The sequence below is a fragment of the Arvicanthis niloticus genome, chromosome 22, assembly GCF_011762505.2.
Source record: "Arvicanthis niloticus isolate mArvNil1 chromosome 22, mArvNil1.pat.X, whole genome shotgun sequence".
NCBI lineage: Eukaryota > Metazoa > Chordata > Mammalia > Rodentia > Muridae > Arvicanthis > Arvicanthis niloticus.
Window position 1 is genome coordinate 2,778,629 of NC_133429.1, and position 22,487 is coordinate 2,801,115.

Sequence of the window (22,487 nt, forward strand, 5' to 3'; positions counted from 1 at the left end):
CTGCAAGTGCTGGGGTGGCAGTTGTCTGGCTCTCCCAGGACCTGCCTTCCCTTGCTCTACTGAGATACAGCTGTAAAATATACATGTGTTGTTTGGGCTGTTTTGATTTATTTTATATATATATATATATATTTGAGACAAGGTTCTCCGTGTAGCCCTGGCTATCCTGGAGCTCACTCTGTAGACTAGGCTGCCCTTGAACTCTGCAATCCACTTGCCTCTGCCTCCTGAGTGCCCAGTTTTGTATTTTTAACTCTTATAAGAATGTTTAAAGGCCAGGCAGTGGTGGCGCACGCCTTTAATCCCAGCACTTGGGAGGCAGAGGCAGGTAGATTTCTGAGTTTGAGGCCAGCCTGGTCTACAGAGTGAGTTCCAGGACAGCCAGGGATACAAAGAGAAACCCTGTCTCGAAAAACAAAAACAAAACAAAACAAAACAAAACAAAAGTATTTCTATTAGTGTGTATATTCATGTATAAACAAGTTTAATTATATGTGTTTGCCTACATGTATATATGTGCCCCATGTGAGTGAGTTCCCAGGGAGGCCAGAAGAGGGCGCTGGATCCCCTGGAACGGGAGTTACAGAGGGTTGTGAGCCACCTTGTGCTGGAAATGGAACTGGTTCCTCTGGGAGAGCTCTTAACTGGAGGGACTTCCTTAGCCCCTCTTTTCTTTTCTCTTCTCCTTTGGCTCAGGGTTTCTTCCTGTCTCCATGCTGGCCTAAATTCAGGATCCTTCCATCTCCCCCTCTCAGATGCGGGGGTGAGCATGCAGTGGTTTTAATGAGCTGTCCCCGTAGTCTCAAGCAGCCTGGTCCTTGGTTGGTGGGCATGGTTTGGGAGGTGTGGGAGGTATGACCTCACTGTTAAGTCAGCTCTGTGAGTGGTCAGTTCCTGTGCCTGCTGGCTATGCTTGTCACCTATTGTCATGGTGACCCACCATGGTAGACTCTAACCCTCTGAAACTGTAAGCCCAAATAAACTGTGTCTCCCGTGAGTTGCCTTGGGCTTGGTGTTTTATCACAGCAGCAGAAATGTAGCCAACATAGCCTTCGTGCACACCGTGCCAGCTGGTTATGATCTCTGAATCCTGAGGGCCAGGCCTCCTGTGTCCTGTGCTTGGTGTTCACTGCTCACTGCCTATGGCTCCAGGACACCACTAGCTGTCCCATGGTGGTCTTCACAGAGCCTGTCCTACCTCCCAGGCCATGGCCCAGCCACCTCAGGCACTCAGCCTGGTTGTTCCTATCCTGTGGTCTATAGGGATCAGCAGCTGAGGGGCTAACGAGTGCTGTCCTGGGGAGAAAGCAGGTGTGCTGGTATTGTCTGTCATCTGGACTCTCAGAAAGCTGAAGAGGTGAATCACTGCAAGCTCAAGGGTGGACTAGGCAATGGTATATATATATATATATATATATATATATATATATATATATATATATATAGAGAGAGAGAGAGAGAGAGAGAGAGAGAGAAACACGGGGGAGGGGAGGAAGGGAAAACCTCATGTATTGCCAGGTGGGGTAGGAGCGTCTCCATATTGCTGTGTATGTGTGGAGGCCATCCTGTCTGGCTCCTGCCTGGCTCCTACTCCTTGTGGGATGGGTGGGACAGCTTCTAGAGGGAAGGAAGCACCAGCTGAGGAAGCATGGACAGCAGCAGTAAAACAACCTGCCTGCTTCACAGGCCCAGCACCTCTGATCTGTGTCCAGTTGGAGCCGCCCCAGAACCCTGGTGGGGATTGAGACCTGAGAGGATATCCTGCTGGCCATGGGTATTCAGGTCTGTGGCCCAGGCCCAACTGGCCACATCTTCACTTTAGGCTTTACCAATCTTGCTAGAGAAATACTCTAGAGACAGAGGCCACCACACCTCTGTCTAAGCTGAGAAGAGTGTTTGAGGGCTTACGGATAAACCGCAACTATTTATTTATTTGTTTGTTTGTGACTGGGTTTCTTTTTTTCTTTTTCTTTTTTCTTTTTTTTTTTTTTGGTTTTGTTTGTTTGTTTGTTTTTTGGTTTTTTTTCGAGACAGGGTTTCTCTGTGTAGCCCTGGCTGTCCTGGAACTCACTCTGTAGACCAGGCTGGCCTCAAACTCACAGAAATTCACCTGCCTCCACCTCCGGAGTGGAGGATTAAGGGAGTGTGCCACCACCTCCTGGCTCAGCCTCAAGGATGGGTAACTGACAGAAAACCACCAAGGCTGAGCTGGGGAGACTGCAGGGATTTTTAAAGCGTCTGTTGTACAGACATAAGGATCTGACCTCAACTCTGCAGAGAAAGCCTGGAAAGCTGTCAAGGGTTTCTAAAGCCAGTACTGGGGGGTAGGGGTCGGGGGGAGAAAGGCAGGTCCCTGGGAATCTTGGGGGGGTGGTGGTGGGAAGAAAGGCAGGTCCCTGGGAATCCTGGGGGTGGGGGGAGAAAGGCAGGTCCCTGGGAATCCTGGGGGGGGGGGGAGAAAGGCAGGCAGGTCCCTGGGAATCCTGGGGGTGGGGGGAGAAAGGCAGGCAGGTCCCTGGGAATCCTGGGGGGTGGGGGAAGAAAGGCAGGCAGGTCCCTGGGAATCCTGGGGGTGGGGGGAGAAAGGCAGGTCCCTGGGAATCCTGGGGGGGGGGGTGGAAAGAAAGGCAGGCAGGTCCCTGGGAATCGCTGGACAGCCAGGCTAGCTAATTCAGTGAGTTCCAGGTCCCAGTATGAGAACCTGTCTCAAAAAACCCAGCTGGATCTGATGGCATAGGCCTTTAATCCCAGCATTCAGGAGGCAGAGGCAGGTGGATCTCTGGGTTCGAGGGCAGCCTGGTCTACAGAGTGAGTTCCAGGACAGCCAGGGCTACACAGAGAAACCCTGTCTCGAAAAACAAAAAACCAAAAAACAAAACAAAACAAAAAAAGATTTATTTCTATTGACTAGGAGGTTGCCTCTGAGGCTGGCCAGAAGAAGGTATCTGACCCCTTGAATCTAAGTCACAAATGGTCCTGAGACACCATGTGTGACTCAGACCTGAGTCCTCTACAAGAGCGGCCAGTGCTCTAACTGATGAGGTCTGTCCAGCTTTGTAGCCCAGGCTCGCCTGGAATTCTTGCCCTGTCCACCCCAGCCTCCTGAGTGCTAGGATTCCAGATGTACCTACCACTCCCAGATTTGTTGCTTCCAGACACGCCTTTCTCTGGCGATAAAACAGAGTTAATCTGTTCATACCTTTGAAGCCTGTTTTACTGAACCAGGGCCACCCAGAGTCCAGGAGCCAGGTGAGGCAGGTGGGATCCTCCCTGGGGCATGGGAGAGAGAGGCTGAGTCAATTTAGAATTCTGGGACAAAGTGCAGGCTGGAAAACAAGCCGCCGGAGGCATCTAGGTTTCAGCATTAATTCTGCCCTCTGACTTCTGGCTGGCCTTCCACAGCCTCCCTGTTCTCACAAAGCTGTTTTTGTGAAAGAAAGGAGGGGTAGCTCAGTGGAGCATGCTCCCCTAGCTCCAGGCTCAAGAGGGCTTGTGGAACACGCCTGACACCCAGCATCTAGGAGGTAGAAGCAAGCACACCAGGATTTTAAGGTCATCCTCAGCTACATTCGACACATGGTGTTTGAGGCCAGCCTGGACTGCGTGGGACCCTCTCTCAAGGGAAGAAAAGAATGTTCTGAGAGAAGGCTGTAGAGATAGTACCCCCCACCTTGAGACAGGCTGTTTTGCTGCCCAGGTTGACTTTGAAATGGAGGCACTCCTACCTCAGTCTCCCAACTGCAGAGCTGCCAGGACAGAGCTGACTGCCATGTTTGTTTTCCAGGCACCCTTGGCTCTTGCTTCTCTAATAGACTTGTGATGGTTTCTTTCCTGCCAATGTGTTTTCTGTCGCAGGAAACCAGGTAGAGGAGGGAGGCTCTTCACACCACCACAGTAAGAAGGGGCCTTGAGGATGTGCAGCTCAGTGCAGACCTTGACACAAAGGCCGCACAGTGTGAGAGTGCACAGAAGGCAGGAGAGTCCAGGGAGGTTTGTGGGGACCAGGCTGGGGATTGGGCTTCGTTTGAGGTGGAAGCACAGTGATGGAATGTTCTGGAACCGGAAGCTGGATGTACTGACACCCACTGAAGTGATACTTTAGCTATTCCTGTTGAGGTGTCAGTAAATCATGTGATAGCCACACAGAAGGTAGCTTGCACCCCCTGCTGGCCACACTTTGCAATTGCTCTTGCTTTGCCTCCCTGCAAGCCAAGGCCTGTGTCCCAGGACTCTCCTGCCAGCCATTCCGAAGGGTCACCTTCATCATTATAGAGGGAATGGAGGTTTGCAGAGGTCAGAGGCAGACAGGGGTGGACTCCACAGATATATCAAGATTTATTGGTCGCCATAGGCATATCTAATCCCTTCCTGGCCCCAGCCATCGAGAATGGTGTCTCAGATCATCTGGGCCATCAGTCCAGAGGCTGGGATGGTCAGCGACCGATGACCTTCCTGATCCAGGAGCTGTAGGGGGCGACAGCAGTGGCCACAGGCGGCTTAAAGATGTCTGTGCAGTTTTTGGAGCTGAAAGACAGGATCCCATCCACCTGACCTTTGCCACACACCAGGGGCCCTCCAGAGTCACCCTGCAAAAGGTGAGGGACATACACACAAGTCAGCCTTTGTGCCTGCAGATGGGGAGCGGAGGCTGGGAGGTGCTGGGGCCTCTTGTAAGCTCCATGTGCACTCTCGCCTTCTTGTCTCTTTGCCTCTTCCTTTCCCTTCTCTCCTCTCTCCTTTGTACCCCAGGACCTTTGCTCTGGGCCCAGATGACTAATCTGTGCTACTGCACTTCAAACCACAGTTCTCTGGCTTCTTGACTTCCAACCCAGACACCGGTGTTTTACCCTCCCAGGGCTTTAGTTTCCCTGTCTGAGGAATGAGGTGAGTGTTAGTCCCACCCTCCTTCCACTCCCCAGAGTGTCAGGCTGGTTCGGGCTGCTGCCCAGGCCAGGCCTCCGGGCCATCGCTTTCACCTTACAGGGGCCTTGGCTCTTGGTCCCAGCCTTTAAGCACAGCATGCTGTCCACGAGGACACCGTTCCAGAAACGGCTGTTGTTACACATTCGGGTGTCCAGCACATACAGATCCAACTCCTGCAGGGCCCTGGCCAGGTGCCCACCCTGGCGGGTCACACCCCAGCCAGCTGTGCTGCACCGGGTGCCTTCTGCCGGCCTGGCTCGGGGCTTTCTCGGCAGAGCCAGTGGTTTGACCTTCTTGCTGGGCTGCACCTGCCCATCCAGCTGTGGAGACAGGAGGGCCAGTGAGCGGCTGACGGAAGCCAGGCGGCTACGGCAGGCCCTCAGTTACCCCACCCCATGCTGCCCGCACCTTAAGCAGCGCCAGATCATTCTCATATCTGTGGTTGTAGGCAGGGTGTTTCACGGCCTTCCTGATGTAGAAAGTGAGACCAGGATCTTGGGGATCATGGAGGTTGTGCAGGCCCAGCACCACCTTCAGCTTCTGTAGCCTGCAATGCAAACCTTGCTCGCCCACAGCTGCCCACAGCCTGAGAAATGCCCTCCTCCCTTTCCACACATCCATAGCTATCTCCCCAGCCCACTCCTGGCAGCTTATCTTCCATCTTCTCAGCCCTCTCCCCAGGAGACTTCCTCCTCTGGCTCCTACCCAGTGCCAACTTGGGAGATTTCAATACCCCTCCCCCAACTGCAGCCTCTCTTCTGTGATTAGGCTTGAGGTTAGTCGGCTTGTGTTAACTTCCTGCATTCATCCAAACTACAGAGAAATAACTTCTTTCCACAAGACTCCTACACTTGCGAGCCATGTGAGAGAACCTGGATCAAACCATACCTGAAGCCTAAACTTCTGAAACACATGAGCTAACAATTCCTTTTGGTTAAGATCTTACTGTGTAGCCTGGAATTATGCAGGTCAGGTAGAGATCTACTCGCCTACCTCAGTCTCCTTGAGAGCTGGGACTACAGGCACATGATGTCACACACAAGAGCTGCCTCCTTTTGTTCTGGGCTCCTGTTTTCTTTGGGGTTGAGGATGATACCCTGCATGAGCAGTCAGTCTACCATCCCTACCAAGATGGCTCTATTTAGTGGTTTCTTTTTTTTGTTTGTTTGTTTGGGTTTTTTTTTTTTTTGTTTTGAAGACAGGGTTTCTCTGTGTAGCCCTGGCTGTCCTGGAACTCACTCTGTAGACCAGGCTGGCCTCGAACTCAGAAATCCACCTGCCTCTGCCTCCCAAGTGCTGGGATTAAAGGCGTGCGCCACCACTGCCCGGCTTATTTTTATTTAGTGGTTTCTTGATGGCAGTTTTTGCTACTCTGGCTGTCTTATCGGCAGGCTGGCTTTCACACATTACCAGGTGTCACATGTTGAAAGGAGGTGTCCTTTCCTGTACCACGTGACCCATCGAACCTGAAGCCACAGCCTATACAGCCTGGAGAGGGCTGGCCTGAGTCCTTCAGTGCCTGAAGCCTGGGGACATAGAGAGGGATACTCACGACTCAGACAGGCAGTGGGCAGCCGTCAACACCCACTTCCGATGCACGAGGACTCCCCCACACACGTGGGACTTGGCTTTCTGTAGAGAGGCCATGTATGGGCGGGAGTGTGGGACTGCCTCTCGACCCCCAATGATCTGCGTGTCAAATCTGTTGCCTGCTGAGAAGCGAGGGAGAGAGGGCTGTTTGGAGGTACTATACCCCAACCCTCCACTGAGCCTGGAAGCCCTGAATCTGGTGGGTCAGGTGTTTGAGGTAAACACTGACCCCTGTCCCAGACCCCACCAGGCGCCGCTGCTCACTCTTCAGCTATCAGAGGCTGGGCTTGAACTGTGAATGAGGAGCTGGAGTGAGGGCTCAGAGGGTACGAGGATGGCTGTTCTCACAGAGAACCTAAGTTCAATTCCCACTACCCACAACAGCAACTCACAGCTATCTGGAGCTCCAGGAGATCACATGTCTCTTCGGACATTGCACTTAACCTTCCACCTACATACTACACACACATACACACACACACATACATGTATGAGGAACTGATTCATGCTCTGCTCATACCTTGGAATATTACATAGCCACAGAGAGGAGTCGGGTTCTGATACTTAGCAGGGCCCTGAGAATATGATGTTCAGGGGGAGAATCAGTCACAAAACGTCTCAGTGTGAAACTCTGACAGGATGTGGATTTGTGGGGGCTAGGGTGTGGGGGTAAGTGTTTGTGGGGGAGGTGGCAGTGCCTCCATCCTTGTATGGCTTCTGAATTTCAGTGAGCTATGCACTATGAGAACTGTTTCTCTGCAAACTTCTTTGAATGGTGGATACAGGCTGGACTCAGTGGGTGGAACACTTGCCTATCATATAGGAAGCCCTGGGTTTCCCTCCAACTACAGAACCCAGGCCTAGTGGTGCACACCTGTCATCTCAGCCCTGGGGAGGTAGAAATAGGATCAGATTAAAATTTTTTTTTTTTGGTTTTTCGAGACAGGGTTTCTCTGTGTAATCCTGGCTGTCCTGGAACTCACTCTGTAGACCAGGCTAGCCTCGAACTCAGAAATCCGCCTGCCTCTGCCTCCCAAGTGCTGGGATTAAAGGCGTAAGCAGCAATTCTTGAAGAAAAAAAAAAGACAAAAAAAAAAACAAAAAAAAAAAACAAAAAAAAACAAAAAAAAACCCTCAAACCAAGTCTAAAGAGAAACTGAATTTTCTCTGGGAAAATGTCACCTCTGCCACTTGATGGGGGCCAGTTCACACACTGGCAGGCTGACTTCTGTCTACACAACTTGCAGCCACCACCCACCACTGAATAGCTTTTCACTACCCAAGAAAATCTCCCACTCATGAGTGCTTTCTTCTTTCCCCACCACCCCTTAAAAAACAAAATGTTTGAGACAATGTCTCATGTAGCCCAGGTTAGCCAGGAACTAATGTAGCTGAGGATGACCCTGAACTTCCAATCCTGTTTCTACTTCCCCAGATATGCATGTGCTACTATGGTTGCTGGAACCCAGGACCTCTCCCATGTTAGACAAGAGCTTGCTCTGTCCACTGAGGTGCAGGCAGCCTCTCTTCATACTTTAAAATGCCATGGTAAAGGCAGGCCTTGGGAGGCTGAATCAGAATTGCTAGGAGTTTGAGATCAGCTGTGTCTACACTGTGCCAGTGTCTCCAGACTCTCAAGACAAAAAGTTATTGTGTTGTCTGAGAGACCAGTGGATAGATAGCCCATAACTTTAAAAGTCGTTATACTTGCAAAAGCCAAGTTGTTCTCCTCCTTGTTCTTTGGAGAGGTTCTGAGTCCAAGCCAATATAAGCATCAACAATTGGGAAGTGGTGCATAACTCTAGTGCCAGTGCTCAGGTGGCAGAGGCAGATTCTCACTATTGTAGTCAGCCAGGACTACAATAGTGAGATCTTGTCTCAAAAATGTATATATGCATACAGATGTACCTATGTGGAGCTCAGAGACCAAGTCTGATGTCTTCTGCATCGCCCTACACCTTGAGGTAAGGCCTTTCTCTGAACCAGGAGTTCCGATTCGGCAAGTTTCCAGTCTCAGGGAACCCGTGGCTCCTTCCCTAGGGTTGGGGTTGTAGGCATGAGACAGCCCCACAGTGACTTTGAGGTTATCTGGGACTCAGGAGACACTCCTTTCGGAGGAAAATAAGAAAGTGCCTCAGCAGGGTAGTACATGCCTTTAACTGCCGACTCAAGAGGAGGGCAGCCAGCCAAGACTACATAATGAGACCCTTACAAAAAGAGTCATCTGTGGTACCCACAGCTTTAATACCCACAGTTTCTGGGGGAAGGGGCTCACTATAGAGATGAGGAAGGCTTTCAATTCCTGATCCTCCGGTCTTCACCTCCAGTGCTAGGTTGACTGGTGTGCTCCGCCATGCCTGGCTTAATTCAGGATGGAAGGCAGGCTTTGTGTATGCCCAGCACATGCCCCACCAGCTTAAGCTATATCCTTATCCCCATTTTGTTTTTTTTCACATAGGGTCTCACTCTAACTGAACTCATGGCAATCCTCCTGCCTCAGACCCCTCAAATACTGAGTCCACAGGCCTGTCACCAGGCTATGCTCAGTGTTTCCTTTTACTTAGGCTACACTCTCCTTTTGCAGATGCCTTTCCTCAGAGATCTCAATCATCAGCTAATTTCCCCTTACACAGCCCCCCACCCCCCAACCCTCTGGAGACTGGGCACTGGGCCTCGGTTTCTCCTCCATGCTCACCTGCCCACAGCGTTTTCAGGGCCAGCAGGAACAGCAGGGACCGGCAGACCTCCATCTTGGCACAGAACTAGTAGTTTCTGGGGGGGGCTTCCCACTTTCTCTTCCTGTGGGGACGGGTGGCCTTCCAAGTACCACCTACCTTGCACAAGTGTCAGCTCCTCCTCCTTCACACCCTGCTGTGTGGCTTTAGAAAGTGACTGCTGTCTTCCACAGCAACTACAGGCAATGGATGCTCATTCTCCTGGTGTACAGCTTCCTGTAGCACTGGGGTGAGTCCTGGGTCTGCCTCAGCTGACCTCTGCCCCCTCAGAGGGTCAGTCTCCCCTCAAGCCATGTAGGTCCTGTGCTAGGCCCGGCGCAGGACTCTACCCACTGAGCCTTACTGCTGGCTCTGCAACCGTAGATGAGGCTGGCTGCAAACTGTGCAGGCAGAGGATTGTCCGCACTAACACCTTTCCAACAACTTGTCATTCTCTGAGGAGTTATAACTGGCACGGGTCCGGTTCAGTGCCGTCCAGTAGAGTATGACCTTTGTTCTGGACCCTTTACCTTCCATGCACCCATAAAGACCCAGGCAGCAGAGCACACCTGCTATCTCAGCACTGGTCACTGTAGGTACCACAGGTGCTCAGAGCATCACTCACCCTGCCCTTCTGTGGGGGAGCCACCAGGCGGCAGCACATGGACTCCTCAGGCAGACACTGGAGTTTCTAGGGCTGAGGAAATGCCCAGAACACAGGACTGCTGAGAACACCAATCCTCTGCATGCCTCAGGCCCCAGGCCCCAGCCTGCAGCAAGCTGCTTCCGAGACCCAACAGGCCACCATCACTACTTCTTCCTGCCCATCCTGTGGCCCTGGCCAGGCTACCCAGGCAGCCCTCAGTACCCAGTGTTAGTACCGGCGTCCTGGCTGCCTCTCTCAGCTTCTCAGAAAGCTATTTTATTTGGATTTCACACACACCAAAAGCAGAGAGGAGCAGACTGTGAGGCTGGCCCTCCTTGGGCTGGGCTGGAGTCTCTGTCTCCCCACCAGGCAGTCGGTCGTCCCCAGCCTCCCAGGCTTGTCACCATCTGAAAGCTGAGGGGGTGTCTGCCCTGCACCACAGCTCTTCTCCAAAGCCGAGGAAAACCCATGGGGAATACGGGGTAAGAGGACCTAAGGATCATGGGATGGGAACCCACATGGAACCTCGGTGAGGTAGTCTGTCGCCTGAGGCCCACACGGGTCCTGCTGAGGTAAAATCTGTAAGTTTATTTCAGGGACGTGGGTCAGGACTCCTCGGTGCCAGAGTCATCCTCTTCATCCCCAAAGCAGCTGTCGGCCTCCTCCACTTCACCATCCTCATAATAGTCGTCGTAGAAGAGGTCTGAGCCCTCGTCGGGCGCCGGCGCCTTGGTCTTCACGCAGTACTCGGCCAGTGTGGTGGGCACCTTCACGCCATCGCGCTCTGCGTCCACCTTGGTCCCCAGGACCTGCTTCCTGGGGAGACAGGGTAGGTGAGGCCATGGACCAGGACAATGGGATTGCAAAAGAAGACAATGAATGGGGGCAGGGAGCAGGTGGGAGAAAAACGGCCATGGGACAAGGGGTGGCTCAGTGAGCAGCTCCACAAGAAGGTAACCACAGCCAGCTGTGGAAAACAGGTCTGTCACCCAGCACTCGGAGGCTGAAGCAGGAGGGCTGCTCTGAGTCTCAGGCCGGCCTCTGCTCTAACAGGACCAAGCACCACAGAAAGAGCCAGGCACACCAGGATCCATGCTGTAATGGCAGTACTGTGGGGGCCACACCGTGAGTTCCAGGGTAGGCAGCACACCTACCCACATACCACTGACATCAAACTCCCCCAAACTGCAGCCTGACCTGAGGGGTCCTCTGATAAAGGGTAGTCCTGGAGGAAGTGAGGTTCCTGTCCCCACAGGCCATGGGCAACATGACAGGGACACAGGTAAAGCAACACATCAGAGCTTCCTTGCACAGGGGTCAGCAATAAAATCGGGGCTGGGATGCAACCTTGGGTGCCTGAGAGGCCAGGCCATCCTCAGGATGAGGCACAGTGCACAAGTCCTAATGCAAAAGGCAAGCAGAGTGGACACGGGTCTTAGCTTCCCAGACAAAATGGGGGATGCGGTCCAAGACAATGTTGGAGGAGCACCCGAGACAGCAGCATATCATAATAGTCTAAACTCATCCTCAAGGTCCTCCTCATAGGCTCCCAGCTGTCCTGTCCTTGTGCCCAGGCAGAGCCATGACGAGACACTGAGACACTGACTCTCAGTGAGTCCCAGGAGTAGCACAGGCCTCATGGTCACAGCAAGTGGCTCCTGGAGTCAGAAGGTAAAAATAGCCTGGGGCTCCTGCTCTGGGACAAGGAGACAGGGAGAGCACAGCCAGGAGAGCTGGGCTAAGGGCTGCCAGGAAGCTGGAGAGCTGCAGCGACAGGGCCAGACCCAGGGTCTCCTGGGTCCAGGACAGCCAGAGCTCTAAAGTACAACTTTGTGTAAAATAAAAAAAGTAAGTAAGAAAACAAAGTCCACAGGGCAGTCAGCCTTCTTTCCAGCAGGGGAAGAGCAGGAAGTCACAGGCCAGCCTGAACAGACAACAAAGGGACTTCCAGGGACCTTTGCTGACCCGCCCATTGTGAAGGTGACACCACCACTGTGAGTGCTCTGACCTTCCTGAATAACTAACACCTCCCTGCAGGACCACGGTAGCTACATTCATCTTGTTCGAAGGCCAGAGACTATAACCCCAGCAATGTCTTGCACGTGCTGGACCATCACTGACTACCAAGTTGCAGGCTGTATCCATTCTGAGAAGGCAGGCTGGCCTTCTGCAGGACAAGGCCACAGGCTCCTGCTGAGCAGGTGCTTGCCCAGTCTGTCTGTCTGTGGCTTGCTCAGTATGCCCGTTGGTTAACGGGCCTAGGCTGCGGCCACCATGGGAACATTACAGGGCGCATGTGTTTGGGCCACATCAGAAGGAAACATGAGGAGATGTGGAGTTATAGGAAAGCCTGTCTCAGAGAATGCAGAATTTAAGCGACAAGGCTGACACTCCGTGTGCCTAGATAGAGGCAGGCGTCATATGCCTAGTATATCTCAAGTGCAATTTCAGAACCAGCTTGAGGGGTGTGGAGGAGACTGGCTGACCCTAGGACAGGCCAGGAGCTCCTGCTGAGGTGTGGATGACAGATGTGGACACTACCACTCTCAGACAGCAGCAGCCACAGCCTGGGTCCCTGTCTGAGGACAGGCTCACAGTGGGCTCAACAGCCTCCCCACTTTGCAAAAAATCGCTCAAGTTTCAGAAGCACAAGTGCACGTGATGCTCAGGTAGACCTGAGGCTGTGGCCTAGAGTGTCAGTCACCCATGGAGATAAGGCGACAAGGCAGAGGATTGTGCCGTCCTAGGCGCTCAACTTGGTGCTCTGGGGGCCACAGGGCTCTCCACGGGACTCTCCACACATCCAGCTGGGGATGCAAGAACGGAAACATACAACAGTCCCCACCCCAGCCCACCCCGAAACACACACAGACACACACACAGACACACACACAGACACACACACAGACACACACACAGACACACACACACACGAAACACAAGTCACTCTTCACAGCAGGCAACGTCTATTGCGGCAAGGCACTGTCCAGGCTGAGAGCAGTGCTCACCGGATGATGTCCGTGTACTCGCGGTCCTTCCCCTTGCTCTCCTTCCATTTTCTGTACATCACCGAGGCGTCCACGTTGGCAGGCGAGAAGGTGTTGGGCTCATTCAGCAGGGAGATCACACTCAGGAGGATGGTCCTGTAGGACATGGGGGCAAGCTCAGCTCCCCACAGACTCTAGGGACCCCAGACTGAGCAAGGAAGGGAACCTCAGGGTACAGGGTGTCTGGGGTGGCCATGATGCAACGCCATGTGAAGTTCTCACCTAACGTTCTGCGTGGGGTTCCACCGCTCTGAGGGCAGCTCCCCACTCTGTGGGTCATCAACTGGGGGGTGGAGGATGGAGATGCACACGTCCCCTGTCTGTAAGAATAACTAGGGTTAGATCAGAGGCAGGGCACATGCAAGGGAGGCAGGAGGTGTGTGTGAACTGTGCCTGAGCCAGGCTTCTAGTGTCTTACCTCATAGATGTTTGGGTGCCACATCTTGGTGAGGAACCGGAAGGCTGGTGGGGAATACGGGTAGTCGATGGGGAACTTGAGGCGAGCCTACAGATGGCAGAAAGTGGGGTGGCTCAATGGCAGCTCCCTGAGCGCCAGAGTTAGGGGCTACGCCCAATGCTAGGGGACAGAAAACAGTGGTTACCTCTGGTTTCAGGCCCCGAAGCCATACACACAGAAAGCACCTCTGTGACCTGACATCCAGGTCAGGAAAGGGGAGGCAGTATCATTTGGTGTGGGCTAGCTAGTGAGTCAGCAGGTCTCCTGCATGGCCTCAGGCCTCCAACCAACACCACCCAAGCTCAGGGGCCCAGGCCAAGAGTAGTCACCAGACAAGCTGGAGCCATCTGCCTGGCCACAGCAGTTGCTTGTGGCTGCAGTTCACCCTGTCCACTGTCCCCCAGACTCTGGACAGGTAGAGCAGGCCTGAGGCTTGCCCTCGTCTTGGGGCTCCTCAAGGACAGCTTCTAGCATTCCCTGGACAAGGAGAACCCTTAGGGAAGCTGGCCTGTGATCTCAGAGCTAGCCAGGAACACAAGCTGGAGGGTCTGCCTGACACACACAAACCTAGTGTGGAGTTTCCACCCTGACGGTCTCAGGAGAGCACTTCCGTGGCTCCAGATGCTGTTTAAGATGAGCAAGCTGAGGCTCAGCGGCAGGAAGGGTGCTCCCAAGCCCTTTCTGGACAGCTCCAAAGAGACAGGCTGGGCTGTCCAGAGGAAGCTCCTCACAGCTCATCTCTAACAGGGCCTCCCCATGTCTCAGCCACCCACACCATACAGGAAGCTCCCACACTGGCAGAACTGACATTTTGCAGGGCTTCCTCCTAAGCTATCACAAGAATGTGAGCCTAAGAGGCTCTGCCTACAATCCTATACAGATAAGGAACAGTTCAGGTAACCCTGCTAAGAAGAACTGTTGTCCCCCGGGCAGTTCCCACCACCCCTCCCAGAAAACACTGGAGACAAGGTGCTGACAGCATCTGGATATCCTGAAGGCTTCTTAATTCAGACCACTTCCAGGTGGGAGGCGAGAGTGTCACATGTGTCTCCCTCCCATTCTCCACGAGCTCTACTCCAAAATCACCCTGAACAACTAGACTTGCGGCTTTCCTAAGCACTGATCAGGAAGAGTGAGGACATGAGCCACAGAGGAAGACACAGAACAACTATCTGCCATGGCCTTACACCTGGGGCCCCAGACTGGCCTCATCTTGTCCCTTTTGGCCCTAGCATGAGATTCTGTGACTCTGGTAGTTACTGTGGCCCACGGCAGGCGAGGTGATCCAACTGTGCTGATGTGGGTACTTAGAGGTGACCACACAAACTCAGTGTGAGGGATTGCCCAGGGCTCCCTGCTCCCAACCACAAAAAACATCTGGTGTATTGAGCCTGAAGCCACCAGAGGGCAGACACTGCCTAGAAGGAAAAATCAGGCCCCTAAGAAGCCACCTGTTCAGTGGAACCTGAGAAAGGCTGTCAGGGCGGGGCAAACAGAGCTCTAGGGCTCAGGGCCCAGGGCCCAAGGCAGAAGCTCAGGGTGTGGCTCCAAGATTCAGGGTGGGCCCCCACTGGCCCCTTGGAATGCATTACATAAATCCTGGCTAGAGCTAAAGGTGGCCATTGTCCAAGAAGGCACGGCTGTCAAGGCCATGTCAGGGCCTCTACTGGAACTGGAGCAGGTGGCTGTCCAGACTACACGTCCCTTCCCTGGGGACACATCGGCCAGCGACTGCCCTGGTTCTGTGTTCCAGGATGGGGGACATGCCTGGGGATGCCAGCAAGCAGTTGCCCGTGGTCCTTTTCATCTTGAGATATGGACAACCTAAGGAGAATCTTTCCAGGTTTCACCACATGCTGGTGGGGTGAGGGACAACCTGGGAACACGCTTGCCGGCAGGGGGCTCCAGAAGCTTCTGTGTCTTGTGGTGGAGGGAACTACCCGGGGAAAAGAAGGCAATCAACTGTTCTCGGGGAGACCCTTCACTCGAAGCATGCTGGAAGGGTGGGGACAACACGGGGAGATCCTTTCCCAAGTACATGTTTAGTCCGGTGCAGGGCAGTTTGGGAACACGCTGACCAGCAGCTGGCTCTAGAGGCCCCTGCGTCTTGTGGTTGGGGGCTGTCTGGGGATGCGGCATACGTTAGCTGTCCCTAGTCCCGTAGCCTGTTGGAGGACAATCCAGGGAGACCAGTCCCCGGGGTGAGGTCAGCACGTGCTCAACAAAAAAGGGAGGGGCCGCGTTGCACGAGGGGCCTGAGCCACCCTGGGAAAGAGGCAGGCACAAAGAGGAAACTGAGGCTCGGCTTACCTTGAAGTAGCCACCCTCATAGTAGGTGTTGGGGGGCCCGAAGATGGCCACCTCCCAGTTGTACAGGTCGCCCTCGTCCACCAGCGTCACCCGGAAGCCCTCCACCGGCTCCTCCTGCAGCCCCTTCAGCTCCAGCAGCAGAGCCTTCTGCGAGCTGGGCACCAGCGGCCGGGCCATGGCGGTGGCGGCGGCGGCGGCGGAGGGGCCCGGGGCCGGGCCGGGCCGCGGGACTGGCGCGAGCTCGCGGGACGGACCGGGTCGCGCGCCGGCAGGGGGAGAGCCGCCGCCTTCCTCCTCTGCGCCGCCGCCGCCGCCACCCGGGTACCCCGAAGGCTCCACTCGCTCTGGCGCCGCTGCCCGCCCGGCGCTCGCTTCGGCCCGGCCCGGACCGCGCCTAATGCGCCTGCGCGCCGCAGCCGCCGGGCCTCGAATGCGCCTGCGCACCGGCTCCCGTCCCCGAATGCGCCTGCGTGCCTCCTTCGGGCCCCGAATGCGCCTGCGTGCCACACCCGGGAGTCGAATGCGGCTGCGCGCCGCTGCTGCCGGGCCGGAAATGCACCTGCGCGCCACTGCCGGGTCTAGAATGCGCCTGTACGACGCCTCCACTGGGTCCGGAATGTGTCTGCGCGCCCGCCCGCGGGGCACGCCGGGAAGTGTAGTCTTCTTCCCCCGCCCTGCCGCGCAGGCGCCTTGCGTTTCCGAAGCCCCGGAGGCCGCCGTCGCCTCCGGCCGGAAGAGCTCCGCGGATGCCTGTGTGCGGAGTGGCGGGCAGGGCCCGGCTGCGCGCTGCAGAGTGGCAGCAGCGGCTTTGGGGGCCTTTTTTGTGACGTCCAGGGGGCGTGGTTGTGGGTGGGGAATTGGGCGTGGCTTGTGAGGGAAAGAGCAGGATCCGCCCTTGTTTCCCAGGATGAAGCTATGGATGTCCCCATTTGGTCTCTATGGGTTCAGGTAGAAGGAGGGCCCACAGAATCGATGACTTGGGGTTTGCAAACCTGGCTTCCAGGAGGTGGAGTCTGAACCCCTACCCTGGGAGGACCCAGAAGTCCTGGTGTGACCTTTGACCACACCCTAGTCCTTCTTGAATAGACCAGAAAGCCGTGGTGAGGTGTCCTGCAAAGTTTATAGGAGCAGGAACAGACACGCAAAGTCCCTGAGGTTGTCCGGCCCAGACACCCACACTACTTTCTTGGATATTTGGTCATGAGTATTGGGGGTGACAACATACTCAAGCCTTGCAGAAGGGTGTGTGTGGTGTGCTCGTGACCTCTAGGGGTGGATGGTTCGGGCTCTAAGCTGTGCTGGTCACTCACCCTGATTGTGGGCGTTCTGGTGAACTACAGCTGCATCAACACTTGCAGCTGGGAAAGGGCAGCTCCCAACCACAGGTGCTTCAACATCCTGTCCTGTTTGGGGACAAGGAAACCGTGTCAAAGGTGGGAAGAGCCCAGGGTCCAATGCCACTTCATGTGCAGTGGAACCTTGGCTGGCCTCTCCCTGGGGGTTCTGGGCCCTTGGGCTAGAAGGCTTTCTGGTCACATTCTTTTTCCAAGGGCTTCCAGTATTATCTGTCCCTGTTGTCCATGTCAGACTGCCCATCTTACACTGTCACCTAGTAGTCAGTACATAGCAAGTAGCCCAGGCTTTCTTCTCTGTGTATCTGAGATAACCACTCCCGAAGCCTACACCTAGGAAGCCCTTGATGTATACACGGACAGGGTTCTCCTCTCTCCAGTTGTTTCATACATCTCCCTCCTCCCAGGTGAGCTTGCATCTGGGCTTCATAGACCTCAATGCTGGGTGTTGAGCATCCAGGAAGGGTGCTGGCCTGGCTTCTGGTGACTGGGGTCACCTACTGGATGTCATGACCCAAATCTCCAGCCACAGAGACTGGTCATCTGATGAGGATAATTCAGGTCTCCTCAAAGCAAGGACATTCTGGCTGCCCCCACCCCAAGCTGCAGGGAATGGTTCAGGATAAGCCTTAGTCCTGGGCACATCCTAGGAGCAGGGCTAGGAGGTCTGGCTAGGGATTATGGGACCATTCTTCCCATAAGACTCTGAACAAGCATGACATTCTGGAAAGCTGAGACCTCCCAGGAGATGGAAGATGGAGAAATATGCTTCCGGTTAAGACAGGGTTTATCATGTAGCCCCGAATGGCCTGGAACTTGCTGTGATTAAACTCATAGTCCTGTCTGCCTCTGTTTGTATGAGCTGAGATTAAAGGCATGTGCCACCACAACTGGGCTTGTTTACTTCTGAGAGTGTCTCTCAAGGCCGGCCTTGAACTCACTGTGTAGTCTAGTTTAGAATGTGTGATCCTTCTGCCCTGGCCCCATTTCTGTTAGTGTTCCTGGTTCATCCACACCTGACTTCCCCTAGACAGAAGGCTGTGGGGCTTTTGGTTGTTTTTTGTTTGTTTGCTTTGTTTTGGGTTTTTTTTTTTGTTTGTTTTTTGTTTTTTTTTTTCCGAGACAGGGTTTCTCTATGTAGCCCTGCTGTCCTGGAACTCACTCTGTACACCAGGCTGGCCTCAAACTCAGAGATCTACCTGCCTTTGCCTCCCAAGTGCTGGGACTAAAGGTGTGCGTCATTTGAATTGGGCCTTTTGTCACCTGCCAAAGAACAGCTTTATGTTCAAGTTTAGGTTCATGGTAACCTTGGATGTAACCCTCCAAAACCAGGCTTCTCATCTGTAAGAAGCACAGGATGAAATGGTATAGGAAATTCTTTGGTTTTTTGAGACAGGGTTTCTCTGTGTAGTCCTGGCTGTCCTGGAACTCACTCTGTAGACCAGGCTGGCCTGGAACTCAGAAATCCGCCTGCCTCTGCCTCCCGAGTGCTGGGATTAAAGGCGTGCGCCACCACCGCCCGGCCAGGAAATTCTTATTTATTTTATGTATGCAAGTACACTGTCACTGTCTTCAGACACACCAGAAGAGGGCTTCAGATTTCATTACAGATGGTTGTGAGCCACCATGTGGTTGCTGGGAATTGAACTCAGGACCTCTGGAAGAGCAGTCAGTGCTCTTAACCACTGAGCCATCTCTCCAGCCCGGTATAGGAAATTCTTGCTGGGGCTGGGGCTGGGCAGGGGCTGGGCAGGGGTTTAGGGTTGGAGCTGGGTCTGATGGTAGGCTTGGTCTAGCCTGGGGTTTCGGTTGAGGCTAGGCTGGCTCTGGGCTGGATCTGAGGCTGGACTGAGTTTGGGCTGGGTCTAGGCTGGATCAAGGGTGCAGCTATGTTTGTGTGGGTTGGGGTGAGGCTGGCCTGGGCTGGGCTGGATTAGAGATGGGGCTGAACTGGGCTGGGCTTGGGTTTGGGCAGAGTACTTGTAGATAGGAGAGGAGAGCTGGCCCAGCAAACTTGAAGTCCTGCATTTCATTCCCAGCACCATATAAATCAGGCATGGTGGCTCATACCTACATCCTGGCACCTGGTAGGTAGAGGCAAGAGGATCAGGAGTTCAAGGTTATCCTTGGCAACATAATGAGATGACCAATCTGGGCTACACAAGACTTGTCTCACTAAACAAATGTATAACACTCTGGTGTCACCCAGTGATGTCACAGCAATGCACATGATGGGGCTTGGAGGCAACAGTTAAGCTGACAGCTATGGCTCTTTGAGGAACAGGGAGAGGGAGGCTGTAGGGCTACTTGCTTTGCACGGACAACTTTGCCCAAAGGAGAATGACTTCATCTTTATCTGGTCCCCAGAACTTGTCGACCTGTCACCTCCATGGACATGCTGGAGGAAGCTGGTAGGTGGGCCCGAGTGCAGCATCTGGAATTAGATGCTGTCCTAGGATCCTCAGAGGGAGGCAGGAGGGTGAGAGGCAGAGAGACTGGAAGGAGATGGGCTGTAGGTGCTGAAGAGGGAAGGAGGAGCCACTAGCAACGATGTTGCCTCTCTGCCTTTAGCTGTGGGATGGACCAGCTATGACTGGGTTAGTGAAGTAAAAATTTCTGCTTTCTTTGGAAACTCAGTTGTCATATGATGTTTTGATGGGACAGATAGGTGAAAGGGTGTTTTGTTGAAGCAGACACAGGTGAGAGGATATGTGCTGTTTAGAAAGAAGATAAGCCCCCACAGACAGTGGGGGTGGAGACATCAGTTTGCCTGGCTTTACCTAGGTATTTTCTGCTGATAACATGCAAGTGTTGGTTCCCTTTACATTGAGTTGCTGAACCCTGTTTGTTGTGACTTCGTAGAGAGAAAGTCACCAAAGAACTTCTCGTGAGGTTCCTGCAGCTTCTTGCTGCTTTTGCAGACTTGAGCTGGTTGGAGAACCTTGTGGTTTCTTATGGGCTGAACTGCCCTTGCTGGTTCATGTATGATGTCTGCTGAGTGGGCTGACTGGACTGCTGATTCCTGTTTGGCGTTTGCTAGTGGACTGGACTGAGAACAACGAAGGTTGAAATTGTTCCAAAGAACTATTTCTAAACAGATCAACTTCCCCCATGCCCTAACAACCTTTCTTTCCCACTGTCTCTGGTGGGTGGTGAGCTAGAGGAGAGGCTGAACCCTTATTAAAGTAGGTTGTGAAAAATATGTCTTACAAGTACAATCTCTGTACCTGGGAGCAAAGGGAGTGCAGCAGAGAAACAGGCTACACAGATAAAAATAAATATGGTGGTAGTGGTGTGTCTCTTAATCCCAGTACTCTGAGACAGAGGCAGGCAGATCTCTGAGTTCGACCTGGTTCTAGGATAGTTAGGGCTACAAAGAGAAACCCTGTCTCAAAAAAACAAAACCAACAAAAATAATAAAATATATACATCATTTGTGGTAATTAATTCCTGTGAGAATGAAGCATGCCAGGGGTGAGGAGGCCAGGGCCGCACGAGAGATGGAGGGACTGTGGACATGCACCTCTTAGGGCTGCAACTTGCCGGATAGCTGTTGAGGCCTGAGGGCCTCACACAGGGGTGTCTTCTCATGGGAGGAAAGTCAAAAACCTATAAAAGTGTTTCCATCCAGAAAGCTGAGAGTGGATTTTGTTAATGATCTGGTGACCTATGTGCTATCTGTGGAGGCAGACCTCATACTTCTTTTGCTATAGAGACAAACCTCACCCAAATTCCCCACAGTGATTATCCCAGACTCTTCCAGCCCTTACCCATCTTTGGAGGAGATGCCACATGGACTCTGTGGCCTGCTGACCCCCATGCTCTCTCAGTCAAGAGACTACACTAGGTTGGAGACCTTTCAGCTATAAAACCCACCCTCATGGCCATGTGGAGAGCTCTTGGGGCTGCTTCTAGAAACTTGGCAGGAATTTGACTTTGGGCTAGGACAGGGAAGTAGGCTCTGGTAAGAATTTGACTTTGGGCTAGGACAGGGAAGTAGGGTCAGATAAAAAATATTTATATTTGGGCCAATACAAAGCTCAAGATGAATACAGCTGAGGAATGTGTTCTTTGGATCTTCATGGGTCTTGTTAAAACCCTGAATACAGTGATCATGGGACTTTTGTCTATGCTTTGTTCCTTAACTACTTACTCTGCTTATGCCTTAGGACTGACCTTATTCTTTGCATGGACTTAGAATGGTATAAAAGCAGGCTGGAAAAAAAATAAACCACTTCAGCCTCAGAACTGGGTGGGGTCATGCTAAAGTGTTGTCTAATTTTTTTTTTTCTTTTCAATCCTTGCTCCCTCCCTTGAGACCTGGTTGACTGTCTGAGCTAGCATGGTCATGGTCACATGTATTATTGTGCACCTGGAATTGGACTGATTGTTGCCTGGAAACCTTTTCCCAAATTGTACTGTAACAAATTTGCTGACAACGAACCACCTGTCTTTAGATTCCTGGAGGACTGATCCAGGTTGATGAAGTCACTCTGTGCCAGGTTTTCATCTCTTCCAGCGGTTCAATTCCCTGGGGTCATGGGGTGTCAAGGACATCAGGGTGGTCTGTGACCAGTGCATGGAGGTGGGAAAAGGGAGAGGGTCTTTCCTCAGGAAGCTATGGGTTGGGAGAAATCCAGGCTCTGCTCATTGCCACGCCCACCCCTAGTTGAACACACCCTCCACCAGCCCCAGGGACCTCATCACAACAGTTAGTCAAATCCAGCGGGATGGACTGCCTGAACTAGCAAGGCAGAATACATGGCCTCACTCTGGCGTCCTGGTCCACGGGTAACTTCTCCATGGAGGGAGCGCTAACCTTTCCTTCCTATGACTTGCCTGGTGAACGCCCAGAGAAGTGGAGTTTCTAGAAATCTCTTTTCTGGTCACTGTTGATTGGCTCATGTCCCAGTGCTGAGAGATGGGACAGGTCTAGCTTGTCTCTGACCAAATATGGGATTTAGAAAGCACAGACACAGCTAGGCGTGGTAGCTCCCACTGTCACTCAAGCTGATGGAAAGCTTAGGTAGAAGGGTCAAGAGTTCAAGCCGGTCCAGGCAACTGAGACCTTGTCTCAAAATAACAAGAGCAGGTGAGATGGCTCAGCTGGTAAAGACGCTACCAAAACTGTCCTGGGTTTAGTTAGTGGAAGGACAGATCTGATTTCTCCAAGCTGTCCTCTGACCATCACAGAATAAAGGTTTAATAAACTCTAAAGAAGGCTGAGGGCCTCGCTAAAGAATAGAGGCCCTGCTTTGAATTCCCCAGTGAAGGGCTGGGGACGTGGTCGGGGTAGAGCCCCAGCCTAGAATCCCCCATTAGAAGTCTAGGGGTGCAGTCGTGGGGTCAGAAGAGACGTGATCTACTTGGAAAAGTCCTGATCTCCCTTCACCTTTGGCGATTCCAAGGGCTCTTAGGGCACAGCACACAGGTGACCAGCAAGGCGGG

General features: G+C 53.2%; 2 protein-coding genes across 7 annotated transcripts; both read right to left on the reverse strand.

The window, feature by feature from the left end:
* Positions 1 to 4,311: 4,311 nt before the first annotated feature.
* Positions 4,312 to 9,973, reverse strand: Gzmm (granzyme M). 5 transcript variants are annotated; one of them, XM_076919592.1, is made up of 5 exons: positions 9,348 to 9,973; positions 6,476 to 6,632; positions 5,332 to 5,470; positions 4,977 to 5,243; positions 4,312 to 4,586 (listed from the first exon to the last, which is right to left on the reverse strand). In XM_076919592.1, the coding sequence occupies exons 2-5, from the start codon at positions 6,568 to 6,570 to the stop codon at positions 4,434 to 4,436; spliced, it is 654 nt and encodes a 217-aa protein (XP_076775707.1). In that variant the 5' UTR covers positions 6,571 to 6,632; positions 9,348 to 9,973; the 3' UTR covers positions 4,312 to 4,433. The 5 variants fall into 5 exon arrangements, with proteins under 5 accessions (XP_076775707.1, XP_076775706.1, XP_076775703.1 ...); XM_076919591.1 differs by having other exon boundaries at positions 6,476 to 6,635; XM_076919588.1 differs by having other exon boundaries at positions 9,209 to 9,973.
* Positions 9,974 to 10,128: 155 nt separating this feature from the next.
* Positions 10,129 to 16,102, reverse strand: Cdc34 (cell division cycle 34, ubiquitin conjugating enzyme). 2 transcript variants are annotated; one of them, XM_076919593.1, is made up of 5 exons: positions 15,688 to 16,101; positions 13,339 to 13,425; positions 13,143 to 13,240; positions 12,882 to 13,016; positions 10,129 to 10,689 (listed from the first exon to the last, which is right to left on the reverse strand). In XM_076919593.1, the coding sequence occupies exons 1-5, from the start codon at positions 15,862 to 15,864 to the stop codon at positions 10,479 to 10,481; spliced, it is 708 nt and encodes a 235-aa protein (XP_076775708.1). In that variant the 5' UTR covers positions 15,865 to 16,101; the 3' UTR covers positions 10,129 to 10,478. The 2 variants fall into 2 exon arrangements, with proteins under 2 accessions (XP_076775708.1, XP_076775709.1); XM_076919594.1 differs by having other exon boundaries at positions 10,442 to 10,685; positions 15,688 to 16,102.
* Between the last annotated feature and the right edge of the window lie 6,385 nt (positions 16,103 to 22,487).